This window comes from Pteropus alecto, unplaced genomic scaffold, assembly GCF_000325575.1.
Source record: "Pteropus alecto unplaced genomic scaffold, ASM32557v1 scaffold45, whole genome shotgun sequence".
Lineage (NCBI taxonomy): Eukaryota > Metazoa > Chordata > Mammalia > Chiroptera > Pteropodidae > Pteropus > Pteropus alecto.
The window spans coordinates 28,573,149-28,589,386 of record NW_006442491.1 but is presented as its reverse complement, the minus strand read 5'-3'; the positions used below and the strand labels follow the sequence as shown (position 1 = coordinate 28,589,386).

Below are 16,238 nucleotides of genomic sequence, written 5' to 3'. Positions count from 1 at the left end.
CAGGATTGGATGTGGAAGTCCCGCCCCTGAGCCCTCCCAGGCCTCTGTCTACATTGGGAGTGGGAGAGTCACCGTTTATTGTGTTAATTTTTTAAAACAATATTGTGCTTTCGCAAGTTGCAAACACTTGTACAGATGTACTAGTTGGCATTTCCCGCGCATATACACATTCCAGATGTTGTGCTAAGACTTCATGCACGTGACCTTGTATGGTCCTTGGAGCAAACCTGCAAGGAGGATCCTCTCACTGTTCCCATTTTACAGGTGAGGAAATCAAGGAACTCCCCCAAGCTTGCCACTAGCAAATGGCAGAGCTGGTTTCCTTATGTCTACTGTCCTAAGTCGATGCTTTGTGTAGCCATGGTGGAAATTTTGGGAAAATGCAAAGAATGCTCAGAAAAGAAAATAAAGATGACTCCAATTCTATAATCCAAAGCAGAATACTTAAAGTCTGTGGCCTTTTCTGCACGTGCGTGTGTGTGTGTGTACGCGTGCGCGCGTGTGTACGCGTGCGCGCACACACTCAGGAATGCATGTTTAAACCAAGTCAGGGTCATATTGTGTGATACTATTTTATAAACTGAAGCCACTATTTAAAAATCACCTTAAAAGGACCTTCAAGGCTGGTCTCCACGGGGACACCGATTTCTAGGATCAGGTCTAGAGCTGCGTGTAATTCGTCTGTAGACCACAGACTTGCCACGGCAGGCCCAGGGACGGCACTGGGCAGCTCACCCTGACAGCCACGCTTCATTTTCCTCCCTGCTTTCTGCTCCTGTTCTTGTAAAATGAATAAATAAATTTTAAAACTGACAGACCTACCCAGGATTTTATTCCATGCCTGGCCCTGAATTTAAATGCAAGAAGCAGAAGGCTCGTGAGCTATAAATAGCCCAGGCTGCTTCTGAACAGTGGCAGGGAGAATTTGTAGGTTCTGTTTCCTCCCAACCTGGTGACCTGGATTACTTCCTTCTTGCAGCAGTTGCTTTCCTCGCTGCCTCCTCTGCTCATCCTTCATTTAGCACAGAGCAAGTCTCTCTCTAAGTGCTTAGTGAGCACCTACACTGGCCCTGGCTGCTGGGCACAGGAGCTGGAGTGGGCCACCAGCTCCGTCCTGGTCTGGGGTCAGGAGCAGGGGTAGACGTAGACGCAGCCATCCACAAATGAAAATCTTGTCATTGCGGAAGCCCAAAGAGGGGTCCCTAGCTCTGGCATTCAGGAAGGGCTCACTGGAGGAGGGGACAGGGAACCCTGGGAGGAAGTGGCCTGGTAGGAATCTGTGGGGCTGCGAGTGTAATGTGTGGCACAGAGCAAGGCTTCGTTATTACCAAGAGGTTGCATGCTTCTGGAGGGCATGGCCTGGGTCCCTTTGGTGGCTTTCATGGCTTCTAGAATCTGACGATCTTAGGTAAGGAGGGTGGTCAGCATTTTACTCGTCTGGTGATTCTCAGCCTGGTCTGTACGTGCCTTTGCATTTGGAACCGGAATCCTGAGCTCCCACCCGACGATGCACCTGGAAATCTGTTGCTTCACGGTCTCCCCAGGTGATTCTGATTTTCAGCCACATGCATTTGTGATTCATGTGGTACCTGTCCAGACTCCCATCTGAGGACTGTGCCTTAGCCCCCAGTCCAGTCTCTCTTGGGTGACACCTTGGATGACCGTGCAGGAAGCTCACAGCCTTTCAGGACGGTTCCTTCCATTGACACACAGCTTAACTGCTGAAAGTCCTTCTTCCCTTGTGCCCAGAGTCACCTTCACCATTAAATTAACCCTAACACCGCGACGAGACTGAAAATCAAATTTGTACAGTGTCTACAAAATACTTATTTAATTTGAAGGCAAAAACGACATAGATTTTAAAATCAGACAGACCTACATTCAAACCACTCCCCTTTTCTTGTCCTACCCTATTCGCTGTGTCCTAAAATAAGTGACTTAGCCTCTCTGTTTCAGTGTCCTCATCTAAGTGGAGATAATAATGGTACTTTCCTCTCAGGTCACTGGAAGGATTGAGTAACGTGCCTGATATGGGCTCAGTCCAGCAGTAAGGCACTCACATCATGATTTATTATTATTACGTAAAACATTTACATAGTGAATTCAACATTCAGGAGGCTTTTATTGAGTGCTTAATGTATGCCCAGCCCTACTGTAGTGATGAAGTACATTGTGAAAAAGTTCTTCCTAAATGGCTGTCGTCATTATCAGTTTTGCATTTTTTGAACCTTACAGAGCTGCTGGAGTAGGTAGTATAGTAACTCGCCTTTTACTGATAGGAAGATGAAGCTCAGAGGGTTAGCAGGGTTCTAAAGCCCACTCAGCTGCTAAGAGATGGGAAGGAATTTATCTGTGTCTTCCTTCTCATACTCTTCTCCCACCTTTGGCAGGCTTTTGCAGTCATCCATCCAGAAGTGAAGGAAGGAAGGAAGGGAGGGAGGGAAGGAGGGACCATTATGCATAGGGTTAGGGGCTCCCAGAGCCTTAGCCTCCAGGGTTTTCTCTGTGCCAGGCAGTTTAGGGACAGCTCTGTAGTCTTTTCTTCTCGCCCTCCACAGTCTTCCACCAGAGAAATCCAGTTACAATGTCTTTGAGCATCTCGAAGGCATAAAGGAGTCCCTGGGGAGCACTGTGTGGCCTGGCCACTCAGCCGGCTCTCCTGGCTTGAATTTGCAGCCTGAGTGTGATCTGGGTTTTCGGATCTGCTCTGGCAGCTGCAGGTGCAGCCAACACCTTGTCCTCTGTTCGCAGCCTTACCCTACCCTGAGTCACTGCTTGGTGCCCACAGTGTGGCTTTCCAGGCTGGCTGGGTCCAAGGCTGCCTATGGAGTGCCTCCTGCTTTCCGTCTCCTCACTGTCCCAGAAAGTGAGCCACCCAGTTTTAGCCACTGAGTTCTCTCAAGGAACTGCTGTTTATCCTAATCTCTTTCCACTGAATGAAAGACCCTGTCCCCTTGTAAAGAAACCTCAGACATCAATGAGGAAGTGAGAAATGTAGCTACGAGAAGCATATAGGCATGCTCATGGCTGGTGACGTAGGTCCCAAGCTGGTGGCTCTCGTGTCTCTTACCCTGAATTGACTTAAGCTTCCCTCCTACAAACCTTTCTCTGAGTTTGCTTGCTCTCTTGCACAACCTCAACTGCCCTATTCCTGTGTCCCCTTCCATCCACTTCATTGATCAAGCAAATCTGATTTCTAGTAACCTCTGACAATGGAAAAACTCTGGGTTGAGAGTCGAGAGATCAAGCTCTAGACCAGTGCTGATGATGGAAATCCTGTGATGATGGAGTTGTTCTCTATCTGTACTGTTCAAGACTAGTCCCCATGTGGCTGTTCAGCACTCGAAGTGCAGTTAGTACATTCTTAATTTTTAAAAAGGTTAATTAATTTAAGTAATCACACGTGGCTAGTGGCTACTGTGCTAGGCAACACAGCCCTAGATCCAGCTCTATGTGCTGAGCTTTGAGACCTTGAGCAAGTTTCTTCCCCTCTTTGGGAAGGTAAAGGGGTACAATTACAGAATCCAGTAGGAAGCTGTCTGGAATAGAGACTGAGGTGTCTAGGATCAGCTAAATCTGGGGTAGACTCTAGCTCTGCCAAATACTAGCTGTGTGATCTTGGGCAAATCACACAACCTCTCTGTGCTTCAGTTTGCTCCTTTGTAAAGGAGCATAACATTCACCTCGCCAGAGTTCAAATGAAGTTTAAATGAGATACAAAGAATCTATAAGTGCCTCACTCCCAGTAGGCTCTTGACAAATTGTAGAAATGTTTGAGCTGGTATCATAAGAGTCCATGTTCCCCTCCTGCCTCTTTAGTCAACTCTGACAATTCTTGCTTTTGCTACAGATATTTATAAAGCACTTACTTTCAGGGCCTGAGTTCATAACCTTGAACCTCTTGAAATTATGTACAAGTTATGTTATCGTGCATCTTTTTTTTTTTCCCCTGGAGAAAACCAGAATTTTTTAAGTGGAGAAAAACAGCTTTCAAAAGATTTTCAAAGGAGTCCAAATGGTTTAAGAGCTCTGAGAGAGAAAGAAACTGGTACCCACAGAGCATGTGCAACAGGGTTGGTGGGATCAGGAAGACAGCGGACTCTGGCTCCAGACTGCCAGCATCCCTGTACCAGCCTTGCCACCTCCAAGCTGTGTAAACCTGATTAAACTCCAGCTTCCTCATCTGAAAAATGGGAATTATATATGACCTACTTCGTGGGTTGTTGTGGGGATTAAATGGAAGAATGGATGTTCATTGTGTAGCATAGCACCTGGCACATCGTCAGTGCCCAGTGAATGCTAGCTGCTTATCATCATCATCATCATCATCATCATCATCATCATCATCATCATCATCATCATCATCATCATCATCGGCGTCATCATCATCATCATCGTCATCGTCATCGTTGTCATCATCTTCCTCCTCATTGTTTCCATCCATTGTATGCCAGGCTTGATGCCAGGTGTCTGTCTCTCAAAGTCTGCCCTTTCTCGCCTGCCACACCATCTCAAATTCCATCTCACAGCACTCCCTTGCTAGTTCTGGTCTCCTTATTGTTCGTTGAACATACCAAGCATAAATCTGCCCCAAGGTTTGTCTGTCTGTGGTCTCTGTGTTAGGAGTGCTTTCCCCCCAGATACTCCCCTGGCTCGTTCCTTTACCTCCTTCATATCTTTACCCACGTTTCATAGTAAGGCCTCCCTAACCTCTGTTTAAAAATGAAACACCCATCCCGCTACTCATCACCTTCTAGCACCCTCTATATCTTCACATATTTGTGTGGTTCAATGTTTGCTTGCCTCTCCTAGAATGGAGCTTTAGGAGGGCACTTTATTTTCCTTATTTTGTTTTCCGCTCTAGTGTAAAACAGTACTTGACATGTAGAAGGTACTCAAGGAATGACTTGGTGGGTGAGTGAATGAGTGAATGAATGGATAGATCTCATTTAGTCTGAGATGGGCTCCTGTAGGGTCCTGAAACTCCAGAAGATGTCTTCTAAGCAATACTTTCAATCAACAAATATGCCTTGAACTCTCCTCTCTGCCAGGTCAAATCTTAGGCTTTAGGGATGGAAAGATGAAGAAGACTGTCCCAGCTCTGAAGGAACTTGTAGGCATGGAGGCAACCACAGTGCAGTTCTCTTCCAAGCACTTAGCACCGTTGTGACTGTGGGATTGTGCTGCCATTCTGTTTGCAGTCTCTCTTCCACTCCAGACTGGAAGGGCTCAGTGGACAAGGACCTCCGTCTGTTTTGCTTAGTGCAGTGTCTTCAGCACTAGTACAAGGCCTGGCACATATATTCGGGCTGGGTGCATGAATGAACAGATACAGGTGTAATGGGTTAGGGATTGGCAGAGCATCTGTGATTGTACTAAGGAGAGGTGTTGGCCCGTCTGGGGAAAGGTGGGGCAGAGCTGCGGAAGAATCGCATGAGAGGTGAGGTGAGTAATCTTTTTATCCCTTGCTTAGCAGCTTGCGTTGACTCTCACCTGGCCAACAATGGAGCAGCTTGGGAATGATGGGAGGGTGGTGGCTTCCCTTCCCTCAGGAGACTGTGTGGCCTGTGGCAGCCCTTCTATGTTTCAGTTTCTGCCTGAGCCTCTGTCCTTGGAGTTAAAAATAGCCAAGGATGGGAGTGCAAGGACATGCTGTCCTTCTCTGCCGTGGAGCAGGGATTCTGCTACCTGGTCTCAAAGGGGGCTGCAGGGTGGCAGGTTTGAGGAGCCAGCAGCTTAAAGAATTATCCCTTCCTGCCCCCTTGGGGACAAGCACAGAGTTCTCTTTCCCCAGTCTGAGATGACTCTAAATGAGCTATGGAATGTCGCAGCTCTAAGGGCCCTCCAGGCTTGGGACCGTGACAGACATCACCAATTAATTAAGCGTCCCCCCCCCCAACCCCGCCTTTCCTGGGACCATGACAGGTATCACCAATCAATCACAGCACCCATTTCTGCCAAGTCTAGACAGTCTAAGAATTCTTAACATGGGGTATTTTAGGCAACAGCCACCAGAGTTGGCAAAAATAAGAAAGCCTATTTATCATCATATTCTAGACCAGTCCCCATCATGATGGCGAAACTGAAGCTCAGAGAAGGCAGAAACTTGTCTAATGTCACACCGGAAGTCCCTAGTGAAGCAGGGACCGGACTGAGGAGTCCCAACTCTCCTGAAACTGAGGTTTTTTTCCCTCTGTCCTCTACTGCATCCTCTTTTCCATAAGAACAGAAGAAAGATTTTTAACCCATGGGCTGCAAGCCTCAAAATTTTATGCAACATATTGTGTATATGTCCTGGCAGATAGTTTTCTAAAGGAAAGAGAATAGCTTTCATCAGCTTTTCAAGAGGCTCCTTGCACCACCAAGAAAGGCAAAGAAATCAGAAAAAAGAATGAGTGAAATGGGCCTAAGTCTTACTACTGCAAGTGCAGGCCACAGACCAGTATCATTGCCTCACCTAGAAGTTGCTAGAAATGCAGAAATTCAGGCCCACCTAGGACAGACTGAATCCAAATTTGTGTTTTAACAAGATCTCCGGTGATTCATTTGCATATTGGAGAAGCACAGGGCTAGAATTTGGAAGCATAACAGGCTTTAGTTTCCTGAATAGATGTGGAGTACCTGCTGAGTGCCGGGTACCTTTGTAGGTCTACAAAACAGACACGTCTCTGCCCTCATTTGAAAGAGTGGGAAGAAACTTAGAGTCCTTAGCCAAGATGAGGCCCAGCTGCTCTGCTAAGGCCAAATCAAGGGAGGTCTTTGTCTCAACTGTTTGCAAATAAAGGATTGAACTTCTTTCCGAGGGGTATGAGATCCCAGCCAGCATTAAGCTGGTGTGCAGGGAGGTTCTTCCCTGGAAAGCCTCAGTGGGCACCCAGTTAGTTGCTGTCCTGTGGAGCGGTATGGAAAGGATTTTAAGCAGTCATGGGATTTGGATGAGCTGAGAGGGAGCACAGAGGATGTACTGCTTGAGGCCAACTTTGCCAGCAGCCACTGGTGCTGAGAACAGCTGATCTAAGGTGGGTTTGTTCTGGTGAGCGCTAGTGCCGGGTGGTTCTAGCTGGTTCTAACTGGTCTCAACTGATCCTGGCTAGCTTTTCTGGATTTGGTTGGCTCTGAAGGAAGCTGACCTTGTGTAGACTGAGGAAGGGAGCCATGTGGAGCCTGAAGCACAGATGGAAGGCCTCTCCATGGCGCTCCCCTCACATCCCCCATACTTTTGGCCTTCTCACATTATTAGGAGGCATGTTTCTTATCTTTCCTTTTGTTTTGTACATTAAAAAAGTTTTTTTTAAAAAAATAGACTTAGAGAATAGTGCAGTGGCTGTGAGAGTTCTTTCCTGGTTCCATCATTTCCAATTTCTCTCTACTATGAGAGCTACATGTCTCAGATAGGGCTGGCTCCTTCATCCTGCATCCCAGAAGAATTCATGGGATAGAACCACAGCTAACTCACAAGGGACATTTAATATGAGCAAGAATTAAACCTTTGTTCTGAAAGCCACTGAGATTTGAGGGTCACTTGTTACTGCAGCATAACTTATTGAGAGCTGAACGATACATTTAATCCTTACAATAATGTGTCAGGTGAGTACTGTTATTATTTCTATTTTATGAGTGAACTGAGGCTCAGAACGGTTCTGTTACTTTCTTTAGTTTACTCAGAAAGTGGCAGAAGGACACTTCAAGTCCCAAGCCCAGTTATTCTGGCTCCAGAGTCTGTGCTCTTATGAAGATGGACATGAGTAGGCTGTGTTTGGTGAATGGTGAATAACCCAGTGTGGTTGCAACACCTGGTACATGCATGGCATCAGACTTGTAGTTTGGGGTAGATCCTGAAAACCTTGAGTGCTGTGTGGATTGTGAAGCTTGCTAGTACCAGATGGGCCCATACACTCTACCTTTTGCCCACAACCCAACTTCTTCCAGAGCTTGCTCAGTTTTTCTCAATTGTTGGTAATGGCTTTCTGGTGAAAGACGGCCACTTGGGGAGACTGTAAATTGTCTTCCTTCCAATGATTGTTGAGATGCCCCTTCTCCAGAAAATCTTTCCAAGCTGGCTGGAATAGAGCGAATGACTTTCTGACCATCCTGCTAAGTGTAGGACCTCCCCCTCCCCCAAATGCATTTACTCTGCATTCAGAACTCTTTGTCCTCAGTTTACATTTTGGTGCCACATTTTTGCCTTCTCCCTATGTGTTTTGCACTTGTCAATATAGCTCTGGGTTGTAAACTTCCAGAAGGTAATACTTTCATCTATGATAAAATCTTATTATGATCTTATTTGCAATCAACTTTAATTCAGTATTGAAATAATTCTACTTATAGTCCAGACCCTCCCTCTACTACCAATGTTGTATTAATTACTGTTCTCCTCAGCTCTCATAATATTCTGTGTATATCTCTGCCCTCGAACTATACTATGTTGTAATTATAACACCTTGTGTTATAATTGTCCCTTTACTTGTCTGTCTCCCTGTAGACTGGGAGTTTCAGCAAAGTATGAGTTTAATTCATCTGTGTTATGAGTCTCCAGCACAGGCCTTGAATAGGCACTTAGTAAGAGTTTGCTGAATGAATGATAATTATTTATCTGTTTCATCCCTCCCCATGACTAACTATAAGCTCCTTAAAGACAAGGACTGTATCTTATTAGAATTTCTAAGGCGGATAAAAGCATGGCATAGCTCAATAAATGTCTGTTTCATTGGATAAGTTTGAATTCATTTTATTCCAGGGCAGAACACTGTAGAGTTACAAAGTACATTTGTATACATTACTCAGTTGATCTCAAAATCTTCAGATTCTTCTTGTCTACTGTTCTCAAATCCTTATCATGGGCTCTTTGTCTCCCTTGCTCCCACCCACTTCATCTTTGCATCTTTATGACCTTTCCCTCTTCTGTCTTCAGATCCTCTTGGAAGAAGGTCTGAGAAACTTACTCCTGCCCCCGCCCCACCTGTTCCCTAGTGTAAAGCAGTCTAAAAGGCAAATTGTTCTCTGATCTGCACTGAACCAAAGTCATGCTCCCACTTAGCAGCTTTGCCATCTTGGGCAGGTTTATTGACCTCCCTGAGTCAGCTTTCTTTTCTGAAAATGGAGACAATAGCGGGTGTGAGAATGAAATGAAGTAATGTAAGTTGAGCAGTCATCATAGGCTCTGGTTGAGCTCAATAAGTGGAAGTTCCACAGCGGTGGACTTCGAGGCATCAGCAAGCCAGTGGAAAGGAATCGTAGTTTAAAAACAAGCACAGGATGGGGTTGTCTTGTTTTGCCATCACTCCCTGTGAACTGCCATCTCTGCCCGAGACAAGCCCAGGCCTATGCTCCTGGTCAGCACCACGGACAGTTCCCTCAGCATCCGGCTGTGTCGCTACTGCACTTTATAGCTTCTAAGCGCCTTCAATTGCAAATCACAGCTTTATTTTGTGCACCACCAAGAGAGATAAAACATGTCAGAATTTAACCTGACTTGCCATCATTTGTCATTCATATCTTAATTTTAGAGATGTTGAAAAATGTATGTCTTAAAATCAATGAATTAATGACAAATTATGAAAGATAGTATCAGAGAGCAATTGACCATCGACCTTTGAACAGGTTAGTTACAATTGCCAGCATTTATTAAATGCCTACTATGTTCCAAACAGTACTTGACTGCCAGAGTTATGGTTAAATTACATATATGGTATACACACACACACACACACACACACACATGCGTGTGTGTATATATACATGCCTGGTACAGGGTAAGTGCTAAATAATACATATTACATATAAATAATGTATGATTGATATACAGTTGATAAACACACACACGTGTGTGTGTGTGTGTGTGCGCGCGCGCCTGGTACTGGGTAAATGCTAAAAATGTTATCCTAATAATTTATCATTGCTATCATTTTATTACCCAATTCCTTATGAACACTTGCTTTTGGGAGAAGGTATATTAAATACATTCATATTCAGGTATAAACAACTAAGTGAGACTTACTTGTTTTTCTTTACTGGAGAATTTGCATTTTTCTTGGGGACACTTCCTGAAAATAAAGCCCGTTCAATGAAACACACTGTTAGTGGGATGGACAAGGCTGAATGCTGTCTTAGGTGCTGAAGGGAAGTAAAGGAGGAATGAGCTTACACTGTAGACATCAACTGGGTTGACTGAAGACTGTGTTTCAAGGTGTGGTGGAATAGATACCCCAATAGAGATGAAGATAAAGGGTCCCTGGGGCTCAAAGAGTTTGATAAAGGAAGTGTTTGAGGAAGAAATGACATTTGAATTCTGTGGTAGAGCATAGTAAGTTTAGTTTAATGATTCATTAAAACATGGTTATTGGAGCCAGAAAGACCTAGGTTTGAATTCCAGCTCTGCCATTCATAGCTGTATGTGTCCTTGGGAAAGTTACTTAACCTTCTTGATCCTCATTTTATTTCCCAACAAAATTGGGTAGCAGTTATCTCACTCACAACTTATTGTGAGAATTAAATGAGATGATGCCTATGAAAAACACTTGACACAGTATCTGGCAAAATAGTAATAATAATGTTAACAATAGCCACCTTTGTTGAGTGCTTACTGAGTACCACCACCCACCTAGGACATCCTGAGGATTCAGTGTTATTATATTATTACATTACTTAATTGTTATATTTAATCCTCACAAAAGCCCTAAGAGTTTGGTGAGTGCCCAATAAGTTATAAGTGTTATTTAAAGCTTAACTATGGAGGTTGGTTAGAATTTAGATAGGGAAGGTGAAGAAGGGGGGAAAGTAAAGGAGAGAAAAGCAGGAGGAGGAAGTTATTAAGGACAGACATGAGCAATGAGATGCCTGGCTGGGCTGGGCTGGGGTGTGGGGACTGAGGAGACCAGGAGAAGATGGGGAGGGAATCAGGTAATGGAGAGTCTTGAATGCTTGGGTACAAAGATTGCACCTGATTTGGCAGGCAGGGAGGAGCCATTCTAAGGTTTTAAATAGGATCATAGCATGATTGAAAGTAACTTATTTACAAATTTGTATTTTACCTTCATTTACGTTGTAGAATTAATACAGTTAACTAAAACTTCAAGAGACATAGGAGCATGCAAAAGAGAAATAAAACCTCCCCAATTTGCTGGTTGGAGTGCAAACTGGTATAATTACTTCAGAAAATCATTTGGCAATGCTTGCTAAAGCAGAACAAATACATGCCCTGTGGCCCAGCAATTCCACTCCTAGGTATACTTCTGAGAGACATGGGTACAAATGTTCACCAGGCCGTGCACTAAAGTAATTATAGCAGCATTATTCTTAATAGCGCTAAACTGGGAAAAAAATCAAATGCTCATAAACAGTACAATGGATAAACAGATGTGGCATATTTACAGTGGAATACTACATAGACATGGTGATAAGCCAGCTACAACTGTATGTAACAATGTGGGCGGATCTCACACAATTAGCATAATATTGAGCAGAAGAAACCAGCGCACCCCCTCCCCCCGCTCCAAAGCCATGCTCTGTATATAAAGTTCAAAACCAAGCAAAACCAATATTTGGTGTTAGAGATCAGGGGCGTGACTACCTTTGTGGAGCAAGACAGAGCCCGGAAGACTGGGCTGAAGTGGGCTTTGGGGAGCCTAGTGATGCTCTGATTCTTCATCTGGGTGCTGATGACATGGGTGCATTTAGTTTGTGAAAATCAAGATGTACACTTAAGGTTTGTGTACTTTTCTATATACATGTTATACTTAGATTAAAAAGTTACCAAAAATGATCTTCCCCACACCTCCTCTAACAACCTTTCTCCCTACAGTTATTCCTTATTAACAGTTTGGTTTATATCTTCCTAGATTTTTCTGTGCCTACACATAAACATAAAGGTACATATGTATAATATATATTATATATATAAGCTACTTATAGCTTTACAAAAATGGTATTACGTTATACATACTATCCAGTAACATACCTTTTTAACTTCACAGTGTGTTGAGGCAACCTTTCTGTGTCATTGTATACGTAGATCTAGATGGTTCTTTTTTAATAGTTGCACAGTATTTTACTATGAGATGTGTCATTTTGTAAACCAGTCTCCTGTTGATGGACAATTGGTTCCAGCATTTTATTTGTGTAAATGATATTGTGAGGAATCTCTTCATGCCTATCTTTGTATACTTTTGTGATTAAATGTGTAGAATGAATTAGTATAGGTGGAATATCTTGGTCTGAAGTGTTAATTTAAGATAGTTAATCTGTTAATGACTTGTTGTATGAATGGGTTGGAAACGGGGAGATCAGTTAGGAGACTGTTACAATTGAGGTGATGAGGGTGGTTTGCTGTGAAAATGGACAAGAAAGGAGAGCTATAAGAGATACTAAGGGCCAGGACTTTATAGAATTTAGCATCTGATGTGGCAGGGGAAAAAGTTAGAGAAGTCCTTGGGGATTTGTGTCTGGGTGGCTTGAATGGTTGGGAACATAAATCAGAAGGAGTTGTTTGGGAGAAGTGGGATCAGAAATGGGTTTAGTTTTTGCTGGTTTGCATTCAAGGAGCCTGCTCATCCAGGTAGAAATGTTCAGAATGTCGTCAGAAGTATTGCTTTTGACAACACGAAGGGCTACAGATTGAGGCGTGGGATCCACTTATGGTGGTCTTCATGGTGTAGGAACAGAGCGAAGTCACCAAGGGAGAGTATCTAGATAGAGAAAGAGAAAGAATCCAAGGACTGACTGACTGGTGAGGGCCTAACATACAGGGATGGGGTTAATGATCAGGGAGAGAGAGGAGAAGATCTGCTAGAATTCACCATCACAGAGGCCAAAGAAGGAGGGATCTGAAGTAACTGCTGTCATTCAAAGGATGAAGTAATCAGTAGCCTATGTTAGTCCCCCTCCCTCTGGCCCCCCGAAGGGTGCTTTCATCTTGTACTTGATCTTCAAAGCGCTTAACACGCTTGTGATTAATCCATGTGATCATCTGTTTGATGTCTGCCTCCCCCTCTGAATTGTGACTCCATGGAGGCAGGGACCACACCACTCTCTCTCTTATATCCCCAGCTCTGGGTGTGGTGTTTGGCACACAGTGGTCTTGGTATCCCAGGTTGTTGCTGCCTCCTGCAGGACCCCAGCCATCCATACACCATCCCTCTCCCCTGACCCCTAATAACCTTTCTCCCTACAGTTACTCTGCACAAGTTGGGAGAAGAGAGACTTAGGACCCTGTGAGAGATAATTCAAGCTGTACCATTTATGTTTTAGGTGCAGCAATTGTGAGTGGATAGCCAAAAATGGTTCATTCAAACTCCATTTATTTGTATGTCACAGTGGCCAGCCATAATTGGTCCCCAAAGTTTATAGGACTCCAACTCCAGGCTCTCCAGTGCAGCATTATGGTGACCATGGATGATGAAGCCACTTTTATCAGTGGAGACTAGACTTAGAAGTGGGTTTAACATCTTCATGAGGGCTTCCTACTGAAGGAAGGCACTCAGTAGGTGTTTCGTAAGTGAATGAAGGAAGTGCCATACTTCAGGGGTCGGGGGCTGAGATAGGGCCCTTGTGTGTGGTTGCGAGCAGTCACTGGAGACTGGCTTAGTAAGCCATGCGAACGGGGTGGTGGAGTGGAAGCCAGACTGTAAGAGCTGAGAGTGTGTGGTTGGCGATATGGTGGCAGAGACTGTTCTCTGAAGTGTGTTAGTTGAAGGGGGCGGTGGAAAAAGCAAAGCCTCGAGCAGACTTGCAGAGAAGAGACGATGGAAAGGTGGCAGATTCAAGGTCCAGAGAGGATGAATGCCGGGAAGAGTTCCCGGTGAGGATGGGGGAGGCAGAATGGGGAGAACAGATGGCAAGTCGGCCTTGGCAAGGAGAAGGGTCACCCCTTCCTCTCAGAGGAGAGGAGGGGGGGTGGTCACAGGGCAGTTGGAATGTTTGAGGATGATGAAATTTGGAAGTGAGGAAGAGCAAGTCAAAGAAACACATCTTTTCAGCCAAGTAAGACAAAAGTCATCTTGGGATGGATGGACCTATGGGGTGGGGTGTGGGAAAGCATTGGGACAGTCACTTTGGGGACTGTGACTTTGTGAGCAAGAGATGGCCAATGGAAGGGTTAGATGGCTGAGGTTAGACGGTGGACCTTGTTGGTGTGTTTGGGTACAACCTTAGTCCCCACATTGGGGACTGATGAGGTCAGGAAGGTGGTGTGTCAGAGGGAACATGAAAGACAGTTGATGGGGGCAAATTTGGGGAGCGCTGGGAGGTCTTTCTCTATAGTGTCTGTAGCTACTTTTGTTTGGCACCTACTATGTGCCAGGCACTGTGGTAAGTGTTCTGTCATTTAACCCTCAACAGCTCCACGGAGTAGGTGCTACCCAATTTGCCCAAGGTCAGCTTGCCTGGGACTCCACCTGGGCTGTCTGATTGCAAAGCCAGGTTCACTCGTGTGGTGATCGACAGCTGTTCTAGGGTCCCAGATAAAGAGTACTAGATTGTGGAATACTCTGGGGGCATTTGTCCTCATAAAAACCTTGTTCTCCCATTTTACAGTTGGGGAAACAGAGGCACAGAGAGGTTGAGTAATTTGCCCAAAGTCTCATAGTGAGTGAAAAAGATTCAGGATTTGAATCTGAGCAGTCTGGTTTCAGAGCCAATGGTCTCAATCAGCAGTCCTCAAATCATGGGTGACTTTTGCCCCCAGGGGCTGTCTGAGAATGTCTGAAGACATTTTCGATTGCCACATCTGGACCAGAGGGTGCTTTTGGCATTTACTGGGTAGAGGCCAAGGATACTGTCAGACCGTCTATGCACAGGACGCCACTGACCACAAAGCGATCCCCATCCAGTTGCGCTGGGTTTGAGAAGCCCTGGTCCAAATCCATGCAAAGCGCTTGAGGAGAGTGTGATACATAGTAGGTGCTCAATCTATAGCAGCTGAAGAAGAGGAGGAAAAGTGATTTGGAGGCGTTGCAGAGAAGTGAATTCAACGGGGAGAAGCAGTACATGTAAATGAATCCGTCAGTTGAGAGAATGCATGTGAGACTGTGTGTTTGGTGGGTATGAAGGGCAGGCTGCCCCGGGAGGGTGGGTGCAGGTCAGACTGGTGGTAAGAGGAGGGCGGGGGCCAAAGCGAGGCAGCCATTGGTGCCGAATACTAACCAGATGTCTCGCCTCTCTGTCCCCTTCCACCCCATGTCTGTTTCCCCACCTCTCTTGGCCTCTCTGCCCAGAAGGGGACAGCCGGAGGCTGAAGGGGGCCATCCAGAGGAGCACGGAGACGGGCCTGGCGGTGGAGATGCCCAGCCGGACGCTGCGCCAGGCCAGCCACGAGTCCATCGAGGACAGCATGAACAGCTACGGCTCGGAGGGCAAGTGAGTGTGGGGCCCGGCCGGTGGCCATCCTGGCTCTCGGTCTTTTCTGGTGTGGGGCAGGGGCTTCAGGCTGGGAGGGCATTGGCTCAGGGCTCCTGGGCCGTCCCATCTTCAGAAGGGAGGTGATGATGCAGCAAGGAACCTCCAAGGGAGAGTGAGGAGAGCCAGACTTTGGCGACTGACTACTCGGATTTGGATCCTGGCTTCGCTACTCACCGGCTGTGTCCTTGGTCAAGTCGAACCTCCAAGGGAGAGTGAGGAGAGCCAGACTTTGACCACTCGGATTTAGATCCTGGCTCCACTACTCGCCGGCTGTGTCCTTGGTCAAGTCACCTCTCAGTGCCTCAGTTTCCTCATCTGTAAAATGAAGATAATACTCACCTTATAGTGGTGTCAAACCTCCAAGGGAGAGTGAGGAGAGCCAGACTTTGACCACTCGGATTTAGATCCTGGCTCCACTACTCGCCGGCTGTGTCCTTGGTCAAGTCACCTCTCAGTGCCTCAGTTTCCTCATCTGTAAAATGAGGATGATGCTCACCTTATAGTGGTGTCGTTGAAGATTAAACGGGCTAATCTTTATAAAGAGCATCGGCCAGTGCTTGGCTTCCACCTTCCACGCCCTCCCATTTCGGCTCCTGCGGCTGAAAGCTGTCCCACCCCCGGCCCCTCCTAAACCGGGCATCTCCGGCCTCTGTGAATGGCCTTGCTTTGGCAGATGCTTCTGTTCCACCCACCTCCTAGGGAGACTTTCTGGAGGGCGAGGAGAAGAGGAGGACAGGCGGAAGGGAGAGGAGGAGGAGGAAGAAGGGAACAAACGTTTTCTTTAACCTGAGAAACTTGGCAAAGCAGCCAAACTTGGAGGAAGACATTCTGGGCATCTGGGTAGC

General features: G+C 45.8%; 1 protein-coding gene across 2 annotated transcripts in view; it reads left to right on the top strand.

The window, feature by feature from the left end:
- RIMS4 (regulating synaptic membrane exocytosis 4) overlaps positions 1–16,238 on the top strand; it is a 46,058-nt gene that overhangs the window by 15,393 nt on the left and 14,427 nt on the right. The window contains exon 2 of one of the 2 annotated variants that reach the window (XM_006921840.1): positions 15,213–15,351. In XM_006921840.1, coding sequence (XP_006921902.1) covers positions 15,213–15,351 — 139 coding nt within the window. Of the gene's footprint in view, positions 1–15,209; positions 15,352–16,238 lie in introns of both variants that reach the window. The other variant, XM_006921841.1, reaches the window with a different exon arrangement.